The sequence below is a fragment of the Orcinus orca genome, chromosome 4 (assembly GCF_937001465.1).
Source record: "Orcinus orca chromosome 4, mOrcOrc1.1, whole genome shotgun sequence".
Classification (NCBI taxonomy): Eukaryota; Metazoa; Chordata; class Mammalia; order Artiodactyla; family Delphinidae; genus Orcinus; species Orcinus orca.
Genome location: NC_064562.1, coordinates 123,955,989 through 123,978,513, shown reverse-complemented (window position 1 = coordinate 123,978,513; position 22,525 = coordinate 123,955,989). Strand labels below are relative to the sequence as shown.

At 37.0% G+C, this 22,525-nt stretch overlaps 1 protein-coding gene across 2 annotated transcripts in view; it reads left to right on the top strand.

The window, feature by feature from the left end:
* The window catches only part of COL25A1 (collagen type XXV alpha 1 chain), a 467,388-nt gene that overhangs the window by 405,270 nt on the left and 39,593 nt on the right, over positions 1-22,525 (top strand). Inside the window, exons 19-24 of one of the 2 annotated variants that reach the window (XM_049709644.1) lie at positions 7,051-7,113; positions 11,364-11,432; positions 12,234-12,278; positions 13,762-13,806; positions 14,815-14,892; positions 21,716-21,760. In XM_049709644.1, coding sequence (XP_049565601.1) covers positions 7,051-7,113; positions 11,364-11,432; positions 12,234-12,278; positions 13,762-13,806; positions 14,815-14,892; positions 21,716-21,760 — 345 coding nt within the window. The remainder of the gene's footprint in view (positions 1-7,050; positions 7,114-11,363; positions 11,433-12,233; positions 12,279-13,761; positions 13,807-14,814; positions 14,893-21,715; positions 21,761-22,525) is intronic. The other variant, XM_049709643.1, reaches the window with a different exon arrangement.

Here is a 22,525-nt window from a genome sequence, read left to right as displayed (position 1 = left end):
TGAAGATAGTAATTGTTTGAGTTATTTGGAGGGTTTTTGTTTTGTTTTTTGGGGTTTGGGGCCAGAATACATAGAATTTAAACTATCTCAATAGGCTGTTTAAATTTTTTAAAAGTAATAGCAAATGAGTTGAGCAAAAGTGGCTTCAGTCAAAAATCTTACCTTTGCAGCATCTTCCTTTTATCCTTCCCACCTTCCCATAGCTAAATCTTCTTGTAGTTTACTTCATTTCTCTGTGTACATATTGCCAATTTATGAAAGAAAACAGAGAAGGAGAGAGAGGGATAAACTCTAATACTGACACTCTAATCATCAAGGGAACTTTTTGTTTGGTGCAAAAAACAGGATCATTTTTCAAATATAGCCCGTATTAGTTACTATGACTTATTTTAATTGAGCTTTATACTACAAGATCAAAGTTGTGGCTGCTGAAAGCATTAACTATAGTTGGAAAGATCAGTGTGAGACCATTAGGCCTTCCTGAATTGGTCATGTGTAAGTACACGTTTGATTTCAGCTATAGCTATTCTTTGTAGATTTGTTTCTGCATCTTTATGTGCCCTGGCTGTTTAAAGCTTTCATTCAAATTAGCAAAACCTGTGTCAGATTTTCAACTAGGTCTGTTTGCTGCTGTTTCTCCCAACAGTTTATTACTAGACCTACTAATTATGCTTTATCCTGAATTAATAGCATTTATTCTTCCCAACGTGAATCCCAGTTTAGCTGCCAGAACCACAAACACTTCATTATTCATCTTTTCTACCAGCTCAACACAGGAAGATATGTTACTGTCTTGGAACTGAGACCTAGTTTTTTAACTCATGGGTGGTGAGCTAATTAATTGATGTTGAGAAGAAACAAAGGACATAACTCATGAAACAACTCAGGAAGAAATCAGATGTAATATTTAAGATAAGACCAGAAAGTTTTCATTTTGAAATTTGAAGCTGCACGAATGCCGTATTGCAGTAGCATGAACAGAGCTGAGATTTCTGTTTCTCTGACAACCATCTGATCGCTGGTAGGCATGTGGTTTGGGTAGCAGAATTTGGTGCCAGCCATTACTTATATTTTAGTGATTAAAACTTGGATTGTTTTAAAGGTTCTGATGAAGAGTGTTGTATATTTTTTATTTCCAGGCTTTGGTTAAATCACAGCTCTGTATTTATTTTAAGAGTTAGATATTTCATTGTTTATATTTTTCCATTTGTCATAAGGGTAGATCTAGTTGGACATTGCCAGGACCGGTGAAGACAAAACAACAACAAAAATAGCAGATTATCCTGGGTTTAATTGTTCTCGTCATGGTAGAGGAACAGAACATTTTAAGATGCTTGTCCCTCTCCATTCTTCCTCTCCTCTTGTCTTGTCTCCCTGCTAGCTGGTTGCTTTCACACTTTTGCTTTCCTTCCACACAGGATCAACAACTCCAGTATGAATGGAATCCCAATTAACTTTGTAATCTTGTTCTCAATGATAAGAAAAGTAAAAACCTAAAATACTATCTCACTTGAGATAGTGAGTGAATAGGTAGAGAGGTGAAGGAAAATTTAGAATACATATATATATGAAATTATATATATATATATATATATGAGAAAAACAGATTAAAGTGGCTGTGAAGTAATTAGTGCTCTTAACTTATTCTTATGCTATTGATTGGTGCCTTGGTATTCATGGCAAACCAATGTTTAATGCCTGTGCCTTTCCTTCATTTATCTTAGCCATTTTTTGGTTGTCACTTTTTAAAAAAGCACTAACACATCATACTGAAAAGATGAATATTGTTTCAGAAAAGGTCATATTTTAGTGTTTTCACTTTAATGGTAGAGCTATTTTACTTGCAGTTTACCTGTATAAATCCACGTTTCCCTAATTATGACAGCGAGCATCTGCCCTTTTCAAAGGATCCCTGCCTTACGTTCCCATGTTATTCCAACAGGGGCTTACTCAAATTATAATTGGCTTTTCTAATTTGGGTAATTGCCTTGTAAATAAGAAAAAGAAAAAAAACTCTACATTTAATTGTTCCTTCATTAAAAGTCTTATAAGAGCTTAGTTCCATTATGGTTCCAATTTCCTCGAGTGCATCTCTCCCCCACCTTGTCTATTCAGAAAATACGTGTGAATAACTTCCAATTTAGCAATCTCCTATTTCCCATTGATTATATGAGACTAGATATGTAAAAACGGCTCTGAGAAGCATCATACAGTCCAATAAAAATAGTTACTTCTCCTGTGTATTGTCCTGAAAAATTAGGTAACCTCATTTTGGTGTGGTTTGATTTACTTCAAAAAATGATTTTGCAAAAATGTCTTGTGTTTGAATCATATTTCAGCTGCTTTCCCCTACCTTCCTTTGACTCAGTCTCTTTCCTCTCTCCTGGTTAACTAGAACTGTGACTAAAGTGGGTTAACCACTTGCTTATTCTTTTAATCACATTAAAGTATTTGTAGAATCATAGGTTGTCATAGCCTTTCTCCTAGACATTTTAGGAAATTCTAGGACCTTTAAACTCTGCATCAATCCTTGCCAAAGAGGCAAGTTTTCTTTTAAGGATTACGTTTATTTAGGGAAATTTAATAGGTATGACCATTTTTTCTCCTTTCCCTTTCTTACAGGAAGAAACTCATTCTTAGTAAACCTGTCATTTCTCTACCTTACACACGTTTCGTTTTGCAATCCTAAATGCTCTGGCAGATGGATATCGTCTCATAAAACGATGATATAGTCACATGAGAAAATTTAGGGTTACTTCTTGAAAGGAGTTGAAGAGATATTGAGTATAACCCCATACAGTTGTAAAGAATCAAGAAGCCACCATGTATATCACTAATTAGCTGCAGAGGTGTTATAATACTACTACCACTAATAAAATAATGATAGCTAGCATTTTTGAGGCTATAAGAACAACAATAACATTTATTGTTTACTTACTTTGTTCTAGAGGTGGTGCTAAGTGCTTTGCTTGAATTATCCAATAAGTCTTGACTAAGTCACCCCTTAATGACACCAGAATCTTTCATTATTTGGCAACTCAGGATCACAGCCTGCAAAGCCAGGCTTTAACTCCATTCTGTACCTTTGTACGAACAGTTCTCAAAGATTTAGCCTCAAAACCCTTTTACACACTTAAAAATTAGGATTGAAGGAGTTTTTATTTATGTAGGTTTTACGTATTGATATGTCTGTATTAGATATTAAAACAGAAATTTAAACAACCCATTATATATTAATTAAATAACATTTTCATGAAACACAACTGAATTTTACAAAACAAACAAACAATCAGCAGGAAGAATGACATTGTTGTCTTTTTTTTTTTTTTCCCAAATATCTTCGATGTCTGGCTTAATAGAAGGCAGCTGGATTCTCATATCTGCTTCTGCATTCAATCTGTTGCAATTTGTTGTCTTGGTTAAAGCATATGAAGAAAAACCAGCCTCATACAGATATGTAATTGGACATGGGAAGATTATTTTAATAGCCTTTCCATGAAATTGTGTTATTCTTTTCTTTGATACTACCCCAAACTCTACAAGTAGTAGTTTCAACTTAAAGGTTAGGTGCAATGTGAAATCTGAAACCATCTCAATGAATCAATCTTTCCTACTCTGTACACTAAAAATGGTAAGTGAAAAGGCACTCTGAGAACCTAGGAAGGTAAGAAACAGTCCAACTAGCTCAAGACCATGAGTAGACATATTTATGCCTTATTTCAATAATTGTCTTTCAAGCCTGAGACAGAAAAGAGACAAATGATTATTTCCTCCCAACCCTGCCAAGATATAGACAGGATGGAGACAATGTCTCTAAAGTAATTGAGAGCTCTGGCATTAAATAAACATGAAGCTGTGATCCTAAAATTAAGTATGCTATTGTTCCCCTTGAATAAATTGAAATAAGAAACGAATCGAGATGGTAGATACTTTCTTAGAGTGGCATGATAAAGTACCACTAATCATACTCAAAGCCTTTAAAATAAGCCAGTATTAATAATGCTAAAATTGTTGAGTGTCCAATGCATTGCTAATTTTATATCTTGAAATAAAAATTTTCACCCTGAACATTCTGTATAAAGGAAATTGCTATCCATTTAACTCAGGAGGACTTAAATACATTAATGTTTTTAAAAAGGAAGAAACAACACTTTGGTCACTTAGATCACAAAGCCTTATTTATTTATGTGTGACTTATGAAACTGCATGCTTCAACTTTTTATAAACTAAGCACTAACCTAAATAAGAAATACATTTTTGCAACATTTACTCTTTTTTCTTCTCTTTTATTAGTATGCTTTAATGGTGCTTCTATTTGCTTTGCAACAGTGAAATCATTTTATTTCTACTTGAAGATTTGCAAGAGTCTTGTCTACCTGTAAACTTTCCACCTATTAACTTGCATTATATTTTCATTACAGTAAGTTGTTACTAATGATACACATGAACTTTAATACAGCTTTTTTCTTGAGGGTGGAGAGGGAATATTTATGTATTTATATAAATCATTTTATTGGGAGAAATGTCTTACTTGTAAGTAAGTATATTTCTTATGTTTTTTGTTTAAAATAACAAGTTAAATTTTTTTTATAAGAAATAGAATGGTCATCATTGAGTTTTCTGAATATAGTTGATTGTCATTTTAGACGATTAAGAGATTGATCCAAAATTATTTGTTCAGATTTTCCTCTCCGTTAGATGTAAAGATATAGAGACAGGTAGAACAGAGTTATAGAAATTTCACAAACAATAAACCTAAAGCATTCATTCCCCTACACTTTTTATTTTCTTAAAGCAGTACCATGAGCATAAGAACTAGAGATAATCCATTTCAGTTATTTATCACTGTTCAGCAAATTTTGCGGTGCTGATATCCTTTGGTTCCCTGCCCAACACCAAGGTTTTATACAGCATATTTAAAAAAATCATTATTGCAGAAATATTTCATGACACTCTAACACTTCTTATCAAACATCCTCTCTGTATCTTCCTGCTCAGCTCCGAAAAACAAATGTTGAAATATAGCTACCTTAGAAAAAAATCAAATATGTCAAACAACATTAGCTACTGCTCCAGAAATAATCCAATGGGGGGAAACAAATGAACAAACAAATCCCAGAAAACATGGGAACAGAGGCATTATGTTTTTGTTTTGTTTTTCTTTGCTTTAAAACTTCGTTATAGATTTCAGGAAGTTAGACTTTTACATTTGAGCTCACGTTGTTAAGAAGAAAATAAAACTTTATAGTTTATATGTGAACACTGGTGTCGGGTGTTTTCTGATGCCAAATACCTGGTGTCTTTTCCAACACCAGTTCTCCAACTCTGATTCTCTGACACCAACTGCATGTCCTACAATTCAATCCTATTGTGACACTAACTACTCAAAGTTAGCATCAGATTCCATAGGTTTAAGGGTTCAGTCCCATAAGACTGCCCTCACTTCAGACCACAATTACAGGTACCAGCCACCTCACCCTCTCCGCCTTACCTGGACTTATGTCTGACTTGGCTACAGATTCCAGGGTACTCACAGCCACCCTCTGCCACTCCCACTCAAGTTTGATAATTTGCTACAGTGACTCACAGAACTCAGGAAAATACCATACTTACCATCACAGTTTGTTATGAAAGATTAAAATGAGCAGCCAAATGGAGAGGTACAAAGGGTGAAGTCAAAAGTGTCCTGAGGGCAGGAGCCTCTGTCCCCGTGGAGTTGGGGGGTGCCACCCTACCAGCACATGGATGTGTTCATCAGCTCAGAAGCTCTCTAGTTCCCACTGCTTTGGAAGTTTTATGAAAGTTCCATTATGTAGGCGTGATTGATTAAAGCATTGGTCATTGGTGGTTAAACTCAATCTCCATCTCCCTCTCTGGAGGTGGTGAGAGGAGGGGAAAGGTTGAAAGTTCCAACCTTCTTATCACAGCCCCAACCCTGAAGCTGTCTAGGGGCCCACCATAGTCACCCCATTAGCATAAACTCAGATATGTTTGAAAGGGGCTCGTTAAGATAACAAAACATGCTCCTGTTACTCTTATTACTCAGGAAATTCCAAAGGTTTTAGGAACCAGGAACAAGACCAAATATATATTTTTTATTATACCACAACTGGGTTTCCTCCAGGTGGTAGAGAAGAGATTTTGAGGCTGGGCAAGAAGAGATATTTTGCTTTCCATCTAAACATTACCAAATCTCTTCCCTAGCCACACCCACTGTATCAGTTATCAATTGCTGCCTACCATACAAGCCCCCCAAATGGGAGTGGCTTAAAACAACAATCCTCTCACACTTCTGGAGGAACAAGAATTTGAGCATGGCTCAGCTGGGTACCTCTGTCTCAATGTCTCCCATGAGGATGCAGTCAAGCTGTCAGCCAGGGCTGTGATCTCATCTGAAGACTCTACTGGGGTGGAGCATCTGCTCCCAAGTTCACACATGCGGCTCTTGGCAGACCTTGGTCCTCACCATGTGGACCTCTCCATAGGGCTGCTCATGGCAGCTTGTTTTCCAGAAAGCAAGTTGATTCAAGTGAGAGAGAACAAGGAAGAGTCCCCAGGATGGAAGCCACTGTCTTTTTATAACTTAGTCTCAGAAGTGATATCCCATTACTTCTGCCATATTCTGTTCATTAGACATGAGTCAGTAAATCCAGTGCACACTCAAGCAGAGGGATTACGCAAAGGCATTGAATACCAGGAGGTGGGATCATTGAGGCCCATCTTAGACGCTACCTACCACATCCACCCTAACATAATGGATCTTGATTTGGTAAATGATAAGAAGCACTGGACGACAGATGAGAAAGGAAATTGTAAAGACATTTGTCTTGTTTCTTTGTCACTTTTACTTTCTCAAGCTCCTCCAAAGCTTTGCTCAAAGTACTGTGGCTGATCAAAACCAGTTCTGATTAATTTTATAGTTAGTAGCTGGATCTCAGCAAGAAAGCTATATACAATCAAAGGAGTAAAATCCCAGTAGAAGGAAATCAGTCTAACTTTACATATTTACTGTCAAATATGTAATAATCTCATATGCCCATTTTTTTAAAGGGAGAACCAGGTTTCATTGGTCCTCAAGGAGAACCAGGCTTACCAGGGTTACCAGGAACAAAGGTAAACGTAGTGTTTTTCCCTTCCTTCCTTTCTGAAATTTTTGATCGTATATTTTTAGTCCATTGTGTTCCTTAGGTGACCAGATATTTTTGCCTAATGGAGAACTAAAGCAGCTCAGCACCTATTCCTAACACTTCTAATGGGAATACCATGTTAAATAGAATAATAGGAAGTTAATTCCAGGAAGCCTTAGGCAAGACAACAGGATGGTGGAATACATTCATTGTTCCAGTTGTCCCCCAAATTGTACCTAAATTGATATGATGCTATTAGTCTCCTGGCCATATGGAAAAGTGAGGGAATTCTGAGGAGGAGAGGTAGAACTCATTAACTCCTGCCCCTCGTTACCCATTTTAAGACATACGCATAAATCAAACATTATTACTATTCCCCCATCACTCCCTAGATTGAAAAGGCAAGTACTGACGTCATATAGATTCCTAAGTGTCTCATCCCAAAAGGATCCATCCTGAATAACGTCCGCAGAAAGATTCTGTAATGAAAACCATCTCGTGATCTTCCACTTGGCAACCTGAGAGAGGGCCCTAAAAGCAAAATCTATATGCTGCCATATAAAAATCTAGGTTGCTGTGGACACAGTCAGAGCCATAGTTCCCTTTTTATCTACCCAGTAAGACATAAAAAGGTACAGCTCTGAGGATGGAACTTTATTCATGACAGACTCATGAATCAAAGAAGGAGCAAAATTAGATCAAACTACTTTCTTTTATTTTTAAACCATAGCAGTTTTGCCTCAAAGTGTATTGCATTCAGCAGAAATAAGCCAGGATGATTTCCAAGAGCTCGAGAAATATGTTCATGGTTTGTTCTGACAGAGGAGTCCTCATTCCGCTGGTCAAGAGAAAATAACTCTAATCCTAGTCAATGGAAACTATGTGTGGCCTAAAGGGAGACTAAAACTCTGTCGAATTTATGTAAAATTACTGCTTGCTCAGCAATTTCTTTTTCACATAATGAGCTGTCAAGCTTATTAACAAAATATGAGGAAAGCCTGTTTTAGCCTGAACAGATGTACACACGAAATGCACCTTCTGGAATAAAAAGAGCTAGAACAAAAGAATAATGAGCATTCTGTGTTCATGTCAGAACTCTCGTATTTATTCAGGCTTGCAGCCTCAGAACCAGGTAGAGAAAGAGGATTGCTTTGTGGATAAGCACAAAGAAACGGGAAACCTGGTCAGTGCTGGAGAGGACCAGGCGTGAACATGATCTCTAAATGTTTGTGGCATTTTGTTTGCTAAACAGGGGAAAATAGGAGAAACACAGACTGTGGAGTGTAGAGTTCAGCCCTAAATATATTTTCTTTTGTTCACTTATTTTAAACTCTTCCACAGTCAAAAAAATCCAGATGTAGAGCCGTAAAATCAACATTAATTACTGTTCATGAAGAACCCAGCCTGATTTTACAGAACAGATACTTTTATAACAGATACTACTCTGAACTCCCAATATAAGACTGTACTGTAACTGTTTTGTATTTCCACAAGAGGGATGTGAATAAGAAATTCATTTAACAATATTCTGAAGTTAATTTTCAGCTGAATTACCTATCTAACATGAAATTGGTATCATAATGGAAAAGTCATGATTATTTAAAAATCTCTTTCAGCCAAACACTAGTCTTTTACCGGTTGCGTAGGCAGTCTGGATTTGTACCAGTAAATTCAGATCTTAAAAATAAACTAAGTCCTCATATTTTATCCCCAACACAGTGAAGAGAGATCATAATGAAGAAATACGTATAATTGCATCTAAAAATCTGTTTTATGTACTGCTGTATTCTCAGCATCTGTATAGCGCCTGAGAGAAACCTCCATCAGTCTAAAGAAATAGGACGTTATTATGAATAATTTAGAATACTTTGTATAATATTGTTTAGTCATTAATTCAACACATTTTTTTCCAGACATTTTTCTAGTATTTGAGAATGGGGAATAAATGCAACAAAAACAGTCTCTACTCTACGGAAGCTTCCACTGTAATATGTGTAAGAAAGGGGTGGAAGAAAAGAAAAAAGTACACAAATATATAATGTAATTCCAGAGAGAGACTAATAAGCAACTGATTAGGGGTATGATGATAATAAGTGATTCTAGGTAAACATATATAGACTTCACTACTCTGGTAAATACTACAGAGAAATGATTTTCTAAAATTTTTGTTTTTCTCTAAAATAAGATTATAGTTACCATTTTAGAATTCTTCTGTAAAATATTAAGAGCAACACCAAACATGGTATATACATATTTAAATAAAAATTCCACATACCAGCAAAAGTGCTTCAGTCTCTAATCCCTGGAAAATCCCTTCTGGAGCACCTTTTCCATCTCCTGCATCCAATCAAGTCCCTTGTCTTTCTCTCAACCTCTCCATTGTCCCACCCCCTTTTGGTTCATGCTGAGAAACCTACTGAGTCTTCTTCATCCTGGCCCTAATCTATCCCACCTCCCCTGCAAAACCACAAAGGTTTCCCACAGTGGGCATGATACAGACAAAGATCTTGGAATTTAAATCCCTACATCACCCATAACAGATCGAAATCCTACTTTGTTTTCCTTTCCAAGACGAATCAGTCCTTCAGTGAGAAGGGTGCCTCCCTCATCCATAAACATACCATCACCAGAAATCAAAACTTGTTTGATTATTGAAATTCTACCCATCGTGCAGGAAGATGAACACTCTCAAGTCTGTGTTCAGGGAGTGTAAAACAGCACCATCTTCCTGAAGGGCGATTAGCTAGCTTTTAAAATGTTTATACTTTTTGACACAGCCATTTGTCTAGTAGGAATTTATCCTAAGAATATGACCAAAGATGTGCAAAAGATTTACATACAAAAACATGTATGCAAAAATTGGAGACTGACTACAGTCAGTTCTGTATTACAGCTCTCCCACGTTAAAGGCTTTGGGCAAGTTATTTAACCTCTCTGAGCTTCAGTTTCCTCATCTGTAGACTATGGATACTAACACCTTTCTCATTTGTCCTGGGGATTAGATAGGATAATGCATGTAAAGTGTTGTGTGCAGTTCCTGCACTCATCAATAGCACAGTTATAAACAGTGATAATTATAATATACACCCTACTCCATCCTTCAGGACATGACCCAAGTCTCACCAAAAGGAAGTCAATCTGGACCATTGAAAACCCTGTGGAGTTTCTTCTTCTCTCACATATGGCCTTACATTACTCCTTAACTCTTAACTATTTTGTTCATGTGGATCTTATCTAACTAGAGCACTAGCTCCCTGTGGGCAGTGACCATGCTCATCCTTCCCAGAGCTATAAACCTAGTAAAAGCTGTAACACCTCTGGATCTTGTACAATGCCAAGCACTTTCCGTTTCTAGGTTATGAAACCAGTACTCTAATTTTCTCCATTTTACAGAGGAAACTGAGGCTTTCAGAACTTAAGTAACTTTCCCCAAAACACAAAACTGGTAAGTATTCCAGAGCCAGGAGTAAAGCCCAGAAAATCAAATTACAAAACTTGGCACTTAGCCATTTTGCCCTGCTTTGGAAGATCTTAAAAAGTTGCTGCAGACTGAAAACTATGTCCATGCCTGTTGTGAGGTATTAATGATGGCCCTTATCAATTCCCTTTAAAGGTCTTTCTGGGACTTCCCTAGCAGTCCAGTGGTTAAGACTCCGAGCTTCTAATGCAGGGAGCACTGGTTCGATCCCTGGTCAGGGAACTATGATCCCACATAGGGCGCGGCCAAAAAAAAAAAAAAAAGTCTTTCCATTTACCAACATAGGCATCTGACAGGCATTTACCAAACCATTTCCTTGTCTATAAAACGGGAATGAAAAGGCAAACGTTGAATTTTTTTTTTTTTTTTTTTTTTTTTTTTTTTTTTTGCGGTACACGGGCTTCTCACTGCTGTGGTCTTTCCCGTTGCGGAGCACAGGCTCCGGACGCGCAGACCCAGCGGCCATGGCTCACGGGCCTAGCTGCTCCACGGCATGTGGGATCTTCCCGGACCAGGGCACGAACCCGTGTGCCCTGCATCGGCAGGCGGACTCTCAACCACTGCGCCACCAGGGAAGCCCTGAATAATTATTTTGATTATTAAATGAGATAATCCATGTTGAGGTTAATACAATGCCGAGTATGTGGTAAATAGTAACTTTCTGCTTTCTTTGATTTTATTCACCTCACTCATTAACCTACAGGGACTAGCTGGGGGTGATAGGGGGCGCCATTTACCTATTTTGCGATTTGTGACAGGGCGACCGTGGGGAGGCAGGGCATCCTGGAAGAGGGGATCGAGGGGAGCCTGGAGCCCCTGGACCAAAGGTCAGTTATTCTCACACTGGAAAACAACATTCTCTGGTTTGGAAATGTGTGCCACTTACTTTAGAACATGCAACTAAAATAAAATTATTCAAGGGGTATTAAAACAGCCAAAATCACAAATAATTCATTGAAATTCACACCAATTCGTTATCTTCTAAAAAGGGTTTTACAATTCAACTTTTCCAGTTTACTCTGTTCTATTCAGTCAACAAATTAATAACACATCCAAATATAAATCGGGAGGTACTGTCACACTAACACCTTACCACTCGATGGATATTAAAACCTACTGAGGAAAATGTGGAACCGTGTTGTGTTAGTTTCTATGGTAATTTGATGGTGTGTAACACCTTGAAAGTATGAGAGCTAAGGATTTATTTGACTGTTCAATCTATTCCTCTAAACTTCCTGCAAACTAGTATGGTAACACTTTATTTTAATAACCCATCCTAGAGACACAGGAAATGATTTACTCTTTGATGAAAAGGAAATTTATGCAAACACTGTTGAGACTAATGAGAATTAGTCACAGAATGCTTCCCATCCGCTGATGGGTGGGCAGTCTTCAGAATTATAATGGCATGAAGGTTGGTGGAGAGACCAGGGAGTGAACTAATGATACGGTGATAATACCTATGTTCAGTGTTGTAACAGCCTACATTATATGGAGTATATTGAGGCAGTTAAAATAAAGTGTTTCCATTTTTCTGTATTATCCTGAGTCACTGCTAATTTCTTTTTTTCTGTTCTTATCTCCCTCTGTCATGTTCTCTTTTTCATCTTCATATTCTTCTATAATAGGGGAAACAAGGTGAATCAGGAACTAGAGGCCCAAAGGGGTCAAAGGTCAGTAACTGGGTAACCATTTTAATGTAACATGAGGCCGTCATGTAACATGTGTCTCTTCCACAGAGAATCATGTTTTAGATTAAACTCTTTCACACACTAGGGTTGCAGTAATTTCATCCCTACGATGATATCTCAGAACAGTTGGTTTGTTTCATCTTGTTTGTTTTTGTGTTCTGTGCTTCAGACCATTCTTTATGAGAAATTGTATTTCCTGTTTCTTATGTGTAGCTTATTTGGAAAAAATTAAGTACTTTACTTCAATTATATACAGTATAATCTTATTTTTTATTTCCTGGCTATCTTTGTGATAAATGTTCAGATTATACTTTGCTTTCAAGTCAGTTGACTCCCTTCATTCCATTAAAATTTCACCACTAATTGAAATTCTCTCCTTTATCATGCTCTTTGTATAGTACCTGCAATAATCTATATACTACTAGCAGAATCATGTTATTAATCATGCTAATAATGTGGAAAATGGGGAAAACAGCAGAAATTAATAATTCCCCATTCATAGCAAAATTTTATTATTATGGTCAATGTTATTAGCATAATGTGGATAGAAAAATTATAATCCCTTTTCCTGCTCATCTTCGTTGGTCCTTATCCAGTTTATAAGAAAGACATATAGAAATGCTTTGAATTCTATTTAGGAAAAGGGCCCTGTAAATTTTAGGCTATTTTAAAGAAGCTTCAAATCTACCCAGGTTCAAATCTCTTCTCCAAAATTTCTGTTTCGACTTCTGAAAATTTTGAGTGTTCTCAGTGATGCATTTGCAGTTTGAGGTTTAGATGATTCCTGGTGTCTCTTGGCGGGGATGGGAGGTAGTCATCACACCATAAATGGACATTTAGAGACTTTTCATGTTGCACTGAAAAAAAGAGAAAGCTGTGTTTGCCCAGATCTTGACCTTCAGCCCCGCCAACCTGGTCCAGCTAGCTGCTGTCCACTTCAGCACTTTCTGAGGGCTGAGAGACCTATACCTCTAGAAAACTTTTCCTTAGATCTTCATCATCAGAGGGAGGCCCAGCTGGTGACCTTTCCCTCCTAAATCTCCCTAGAATGACTTCTCAGAAAACAGACAACCCAATTAATTGGTTGCCTCTTTTCCCCCTTGCCCCAAATCTCTTCATATACAGGCAGGAACATAGCTCAGTCTGAGAGGTAAAATCTTGCTCTGGGTGTCATAGAAACCACTTGCTTTGCTTTTCAAGATCCCTAGGAAGCAAGTTACCATATGTATTGTTGTTTCAAAATACTCTGTCATCTGAAGGGGGAAGTTTAATTCACTTCGGGGGGCATCTTAAAGAAGCATTTGCCATGTCAGTGGTTATTGTATTTCTAGTTGTTATCTTCCACTTCAGAAGTTCATATTAAAAGTGTTGCTGTATGGTGTTAAATACATCCTTAGATTTGAGATATTTCTGGACTGTTGGCCTCACTACTAACTCGGTTTTCTTCTCTTTTCACTGGGGAAAGGGTGACCGTGGAGACAAAGGGGACTCTGGAGCCCTGGGACCAAGGGTGAGTGTGTCTCATCTACTCTTTTGGCCTCCAACAAGCCTAGATTTGAAGTGTGTGTCTATGTGGCTTTTCACAAGGCACTTGGACTAATAATACCCAACAATAGCGCTGGACGTAGACTACTGTGACTATTCCTGCTACTCCCCCCTTTCTTCTTATTTTTTATTGTAGTCACCAGGAGCACTGAGTATATAGACTGGAACACGTAAGATAAGCCCATAAGGAGAAGGTCTAAAGAACTCTTTCTATCTACTTCCCCTCTGCCAAATGAGCAATAGCAAGCCCATAGCCATCCACCTAATAGAACTTTCCACTTTTCAATTAACTCAATTAAAAAGAAAGCAATAGTCCATATTTTCAGAACCTTTTTAAAGCACAGGCAGGGAATTAGGACATGACTAATGGAGATTCAGTGGCAGAGCTACTGAGTAGGATAGACATCTTAAAAATATTTGTTCCCTCCTTATAGGTACTGTTCAAATATATATATATATATATATATATGTGTGTGTGTGTGTGTGTGTGTGTGTTCCCTATTTGCTTCCATTTTAATGGAATTCTATTCCTGTTAGGAAAGCCAAGCATTTCCTACAGTACAGTGTTCCATCTTCTTAAAAAATGAAGAAGCAATCTATGAGGTGTAGATGAGGAGAGAGAGGTCAGGAGTTGCTTTAATAAATGTGGATAAAGCCAACAAAATTTTGCAAGTCAAATCAGATTAGCCTACACATTATAATTTTTAGGAAACAGCTTTTGAGATTGAATTGTATTTCTTTTTTATCCAATTTAATATATTTAACCTACCACAGACAGGAAGTTAGAAGTAGTTTGCCTCCTTTGAAATACGGACAAACTTTGAACATGATTATTTATTCTAAAGTACATTTGGGCCTTAGTCGGGGATCGATGGTCAGAGAGAGCTGTTCGCTGCTATTTCTGTTTTCGCCACAGTCCCTTCTTCATCCTAGCCTAACCCCCGTGATGTCCTCTTGGCTGATTTTTTCATAGGGTCCACCTGGTCAAAAGGGAGATCAAGGAGCCACCGAGATCATAGACTACAACGGCAACCTCCACGAAGCCTTGCAGGCAAGTGACTGCTCCCTGCCTTGATACAGACAATGACACTGATGAGACCCTTGTAATGTGTGTAACCATCAGCTTCCACCCCCCCGCACCAGATCTCAGAGGGCTCCACCGCTCAAAGCACACCTTCTCCCTGATCTCCTGAACCCATCTTCTTCTCCCTGCCCCAGTTTATCCTCTTTATTTCCTAGCATTTTTCAATCTTTCCTTCTCTTTCCCTTCTACCTTCAGATGTGCTTTAGTCAGTCTCATCTTAAATCTTGTACTGGTTTTGCCAAGCTTTGTCTCCTTGCTTGATACGTGAACCTAGCAAAGCCATTAAGAGCCCTGTGGCTCTGGAGTTTGAGCTACCTGGGTTCACATATCTTGCTTACTAAGTGCATGAGCTAGGGTTGTCGTGAGTAGATGACTAAGTACATATTATACACTTAGAACAGTGCCTAGCACATAATAAGTCTCTTATAGGTATTTCTTGCTACCGCTCCTGTTCAATTCTTTTTCTTCTGTTAACAAAAAGCCATAGACTGTGTGGCTTGTCTCCATCACCTTTGCTTCCTATTTATCCTCTTCATACTTAGACTCCGCGTTGTAGCTTGTACCATTATTTTGTTGAAATTTCTCTTATAAAGGTCAAGCCCATTGTACTCATCACTCTTGACTTGTACATGACATTATACTAAACCACCTTCCTTTTGAAACTCTTTCTTTCTGGCTTCTCCAACCTTCTACTCTCATTTCTTCCAGTTTTCTTCTCGGATGGATCCACTCTATTTTAGTATTTCCAATTTCTCTGTCCACCCCCTAATTCTGGGTATTCTCAAGTCTCTGATCGTTTCTTGGTATAATCACTCCCTTTGTGTTCTTTCCCATTATGCCTTCCAAATCTTTCACCTCCAGGTCTGATCTGCATATACCTCTAGCTTCCCAGGAATATTTCCACCAATACAAACAATTATACTGGTTACCTTTCACACCTACCAAATGATTCCCTTTCCTAACTAACCAGTTTCTGTTAATGAAACCACAAGTTTTCTAATTTCTTGAGATGGAAACTTTAGTGTCATTTAAAAACTATTCTTTGTCCTTCATCCTTTATATCTCACCAGAAGCTACTGTTTCCTTTTTCAAAGTATCTCTTGAGGCTGCCCCACTCTCTCCGTTCCCGGCTAGGTCTACATGTTGTTTATATCAGATCTAACACTGCAATGAGCCCTTAACCAATTCCTCTACCCCTAGTGCCTCCTTGCTCTTCTAATCTTTTCCTATATATCACTCCAAGGTTAATTTTCCTAAACTATCACTATTTTGATGACTCTAATCTGTTCGGAAACCTAAGTGACCCTCTTGCCTACTCTATGAAGCCCAAACTCCTCCATCTGACTTTTAAGGCCCTATAACCCTGCCTTTCCTGTACAGAATTTTTTATTTCTCCACAACATATTTATCATATCTATAAAAATAACGATCTTTTTATCTGGTTCATCCATTTTCTTTCATTCATCCATCTAAATCCTATCCAACAATTCACTGCTGCCACCCAGGTGAATATCTCCTCTGAATCCTTTTAAATATTAGCAGTCAGGACCCAGTAGTTTAACATTTAATTATTCTGAAATTCCACAATTTACTTTAGTTTTGCCTCTTACCAGATTGTAAATTACTTGTTGACAGGAAACTCATCTTATGCTTATTTTATCTCCCCCAATGTGTCTGACCCAGGTCTAGGCATGTAAATATTAAATAAACTTAGTGGTTGAATTCGTAAGTATACTTCATTCATATGCACAATCCATGTTTTTGCTTGAAAGCCAAATTAGCTGTTTTAAATATTTTCCATTTTGTACTTGTTTGATTTTTTTTCCACCCATATGATTTCACTAACATTATCTAATTATGGTAGATCTGCATTTCTATGGGTCCTTTGTTACAACTATCATTTTTAAATAGTAAAGCATTTATTAAATAGTTTTTACAGAATCCATCTTCAGCCTTGTATTTTTCTGTTCTTTTTATTCTTTTTCTTCTGGTAAAGCACATAGAGACACATGCTTACTGCTTAGAGAAACATTACTCGGGCAGTGTGTTCGGTCAACAGCTTGAATTAGGGTTCCTCAGTGCAAGTGGACTAGACTCAAGCAGTAGCCTCTGGGCTGTTGTCAAATTCTAGAACCAGTTTTCTAAATTGTTCCCTTTTTCCCACAAGTTGATAACTGCATGTATAAAGAAAGAGAAAGAACAGGAAGTTTTTGTTACTTACTATGTTGTCAGAGTTCTTACTTCTAAAATATAGGGTCACATTTTTCATCTTTATTAGCAAGATTGTATATTTCCCTTAAACTGCTTCCAGGGGCACCATAATTCTTACAACTGCCTTTAAGAGGTATCCACTCTCTTATCTTTCAAGATATGCTCCTATGTTATTGGCCATGGCCATTTTCTGGAAAGACTGTGGAAGAGTTTTAAAGCCTTTACATGAACAGAGCCTGGCCTGAAGCAAGCTACCCTCAGTCTAAAACTGAAATCTGCTTTGATTTCCCCTCTGTTACTAACTAGCTGAGTCACTTTGGGGAAATCACATAATGTATCTATATTTCATTGATCTGATCTGTAAAATGAGGATGATTTGGAATGGATTTTTTCTAAGAGTCCATAAAATCTAATATTATGCTTAGGGTTATTTTTTTAGGAGCTCCTGAATACTCTTTGTTGATGTGCCAAAACGCACTGTACTTTTTAAAAAAATCTAACACCTACATCTTGATACGAAAGAATAGATGTGCTCAGTTTCTTTTTTCACCTCGAGTTCTATATGACTGTAAACCAGTCAGTATCCATCACAGCCAAGTTCATGTTTATACCTCAACCTAAAGATTTATTATTCTTAGGGGGGTTGTTTAGGCAACTATGTGTTGTGCTTGTAAATAGCTTATGGGTTTTTTTTTCACTTCAAAACTATTTGTTTTTCCAATATAGTACTCTAGTGAATTAAGAGTCGCTAATAAATAAACTAAATAGCCATTAGATTGAGAGGAAGGAATAGACATTTGTTCTTCTAGTTCTCTAACCCGTGATGGATATTCAGTTTTGCAAATTCCATTTCACTATTGCCTCCTCTAGAAAAAATCTGCCCCAAAATCTGGATACTTAGATAAATAAGTGCATATTACAATTATAAAAATATCACTTAGAAATATAAAATTTTATTGTTGCCTCTACTGAAAATTGTTACAGGTATACCTCCTTTTATTGCACTTCACTTTATTGCAATTTGAAGATACTGCATTTTTTTTACAAATGGAAAGTTTATGGCAACCCTGTGCCAAGCAAGTCTATTGGTTCCACTTTTCCAACCACATTTGCTCACTTCATGTCTCTCTGCCACATTTTGGTAATTCTCACAACATTTCAAATTTGTTAATTTTGATATTTGTTATGGTGATCTGTGATCTTTTTTTTTTTTCCTGGCTGTGCCGCATGGCTTGCAGGATCTTAGTTCCCCAACTGGGGATCAAACCTGGGCCCATGGCAGTGAAAGGGCTGAGTCCTAACCACTGGACCACCAGGGAATTCCCTGTGATCAGCGATCTTTGATGTTACTATTGCAAAAAGACTATGACTCTCTGAAGGCTCAGATGATGGTTAGCATTTTTTTAGCAATAAAGTTTTTTTATTGAAGTATAGTTGATGTACAATATTATGTAAGTTCCAGGTGAGCAATACATAAAGAGATTTACTGTTTTTAAAGGTTATACTTCATTTATAGTTATTATAAAATATTGGCTATATTCCCTGTGTTGTACAATATATCCTTGAGCAATAAAGTATTTTTCGATTAGGGTATGTACACTTTTTTTAGACATAATGCTGTTGCACACTTAATAGACTACAGTACAGTTTAAACAAAACTTTTATATGCACTGGGAAACCAAAATTTGTGTGACTTGCTTTATTACGACATTCACTTTATTTCGGTGGTCTGAAACCCTAACCCGCAATATCTGAGGTATGCCCGTATTTACATGAGCATTTGTCATAAGCCGTTTATTTTGATTTTTATTTAAGGTGGTTATGTTTCCACAATTAGCAGTAAAACCTTTCATTTCCTACCTCAAGCTTTTAAAATTTCTCAACACCATATAAACTAAACCTCTTCTCTAGTGTAAATCAGGGGTGATTTTAAGCTTGCATCATTATGAGACGTGAAAGAAAATAATTTTAATTCTACAGAGATTCACATAAGCATCTCAGAGAATAAATCACAAAGCATCCTGCTAGCCTTCAACCAATTTACAGCTTCTTTAACTCATGCCTCCCATTTCACATCATGCCTCAGTAGAGAATGACATGTCTTTCTCCATCACTACCAAAAATTCTGGTTTTCAAGTCATTACTGAAGTTCAACAGAGAACCCTGATGAGTTTATGTAGTTTTAACTTAGAGGAACCAGATACGAGAAATCCAAAGTGAGCCAACATCTTTAGGACGTCTCTGAGTGTCTGCCCACTGGTTCTTCAAGATGGCAGTTAAAACTATGTTTTTGAGTAGTTAGCTTAGTTTTCTATCATTTGTTCTTCTGTTAACTGGGTGGAACCTGCTGTGTATAATTTTTAGGTCTCACAAATATAGTTATTTAACAAGCTTATTTAAACCTTCTGTTATAGTTCAGTTTCCAATAATAATGCTCTTTTATTTAGGCAACTCATTTTAAAACATGTTGTTATCCTTGAACTTTAAAAAAGACAAGCTAGTTTTGTGCTTAGGTGGAAAATGAATCATACATGGCTCAGGTTGGAAAACCTCTGAGACTTTAAATTTTAAACTCCTTCCCTCTCCAAGGTTTTATGTTTTTGCTGTCTAGTTAAAAATGTTATTTATAATTGGAAAGTAATGATAAAGAAATTATTTCTACTCTATACTTTTCTAATAGCCTTTTTTAAATGATTCATCTACCCATATAGGAGCAAAGAAGTAGCTTTCTCATAACCGTAAATTCAACTCTTGGTTTAGGTGAATCCCTTAAGAATAAAATAAGTAGTGCCTTATGTTACATAGATATGATGGTATAAAAATCTGGGCCTTAACTTTTTTATAACCTTGCCCCAGTTTGTGGCCGTTTTGCCTTCTATCTTAGAAGCACTGGTTATTTTTTCCTACCCTGTCTTCTCTGAAGCTGTAATGACCGTGATTGATCTTATCATGGAATACAAACTTGAACCATCTGTACACGGGCATAAATGTATTGTTTTCTAAGGAATGATGCACCATATCACTAAAAACTCAAGTGTTTGAAGTGAGATGCGTGGATGATGTTAAGATTATTTTTTACAACGACGACAATAAAAAACAGCACCAACACCTTGAATTAGAAATTGGAAGGGAGCAGTGGAAGACAAAAAGATGGAGTTAAACCGATAGTCACAAGTTTACATGTAATTGGACAGTGTTTGTCTAGGACCAGAGCTCCTAATGGAAAATGTTCTCTCCCCTAAAATCGCATAAAGTGGTACAGGCGTTACAGAACTTTTTGTACAGCACTTAGACTAGAAAATCTTAAAACAAAAATGGTTTGTGGATTGGGGATTGGTTGTTTTAGAAATTCATACTTTGAGAGAATATATTTTGGTACAGTATTCAAGCCCTTTACATTAAGAAACAAGGCGAATCCCATGTCAATTCCTGTCTTAGTCATGGCACACACACACAGACACACACAAACACACAGACACACACACGCTAATTATAATGCACCAATTGAGATACAAACTAAAAGAAAAAAATATTACTTATACAATGAGATATTTCCGTTTTCTCTAATCAAAGTACTCTAGAAATGGAGTTTTTATGAATAGGAAAGTTTCTCAGCTCCCAATTCTGCCACCAGTGTACACCATTTTACTTCATAATTTAAATCAGTGAATTAAAATGTTGACATTTCTTTTTTCTTTTTCCATAGATTTTTAAATAAAATTCTGAAAAGAAGTTTTAAAAGAATTTTTACAATCTATGGTATTCGTTTGAAGATAAGATATGTTTTTAGGATCTTGTCAATTCCTTATAAGACATCAGTCTTGCCAAAATATATTCAAAATCTTATTTCAGAAATGTATTACTGTACTTTGGCACACAAATTAGGTAACTCTGTCTTTATCAATACATTTTCCCAACAGAGGATTACCACCTTAACAGTCACGGTAACTCCTATTGCATGATTTCTGTGGTTTGTGACTTTGTATTCGGTGTTGATGCATGCCGGTCATAATAGTACTAATGTAGCCATTGTTTTTATCTGATAGTTAATGTTATGTTTTCTTATATTAGTAACCTTTTACAACATTTGCCCCAGTTGAATCACTTTGTCTGCTTAGTAAAAAAGTCAAAAAAAAATTTTATTGTTATTTTTCTTAAAAGTCTTTGGCTTTATCTTAATCATATGGCTTTGTTCTTTAGTGTTTGGGAAATCAAAGCCTTTGTCGGGGGGCGGGGGGGGGGGAAGGAGAGAAGTGTTTCTAGAAACACAGGATATATTAGGAAGTTAATTCAACCCCAAAAGATGTATGTGGGACATGGCAGCAATTTTACATTGTCTTACAGATCAACTCTAGAGCATTATTTTAACCTAAATGTGTTGATTTTTTTCTGCATATAAGTAGGTAGTTTTTATAATTCCGTAACCAGTGAAATGTTTCCTCTTTGCATATCAATACTGGAGGATATTTGATTATGATGGAAATTAGGGAGGTGTGGAGTGTACTTAGTATTTAAAGCATACAATTTATTACAGATACTATCTTTTAAAACTTTAAAACTTTGTCTTTTCTGGATTTAGGGTCCCCCTGGACCACCTGGACCTCAAGGACTACAAGGGCCAAAGGTTATTCTTTATTTTACTTGTTTCCGTTTACTACATATGGTGCAGAGAATCCCATATTAAATATATGTATCTCTAAAAATCAATCTTACAAAATACTGGAGGAGCTGAGATCAACAATATTGCTTAAGAGAGCTGAGAATAGAAATTGAGGTCTGGGACTTCCCTGGTGGCGCAGTGGTTGAGAGTCCGCCTGCCGATGCAGGGGACACCGGTTCATGCCCCGGTCCGGGAAGATCCCACATGCCGCGGAGCGGCTGGGCCCGTGAGCCATGGCCGCTGAGACTGCGCGTCCGGAGCCTGTGCTCCGCAACGGGAGAGGCCACAACAGTGAGAGGCCCGCGTACCGCAAAAAAAACAAAAACAAAAACAGAAATTGAGGTCTGGGCTGAAGGAAGAGAGATCAGAAAAAAGAAAAATTAGGAAAGAAGGGAGAGAAATAGAAATGGCATTAAATTTAGAAGGAGGACATTCAGAAAAACAATATTAAACAAAGGAAAAACAAGTTTTACAGAAATTGTAAGTGTAAAGAAACACTAAATGTGGTGTATGGAAAAAGGCAAATATTTAAATTGAAGGAAAATTTACTCTGACACCAAAAAAGTTCCTTTCCTTCAATCCTTTCATAATAAAAAGAACAAGAAAAGCTTCAGCATGATGCATTCACAAATGACAATTTTAGGAATCACTTTCAGTCATTTTATAACACATCCTGCTATATATATTCAAACATTCTGCCATTTAAATTTCATCTAATAGAACATACCA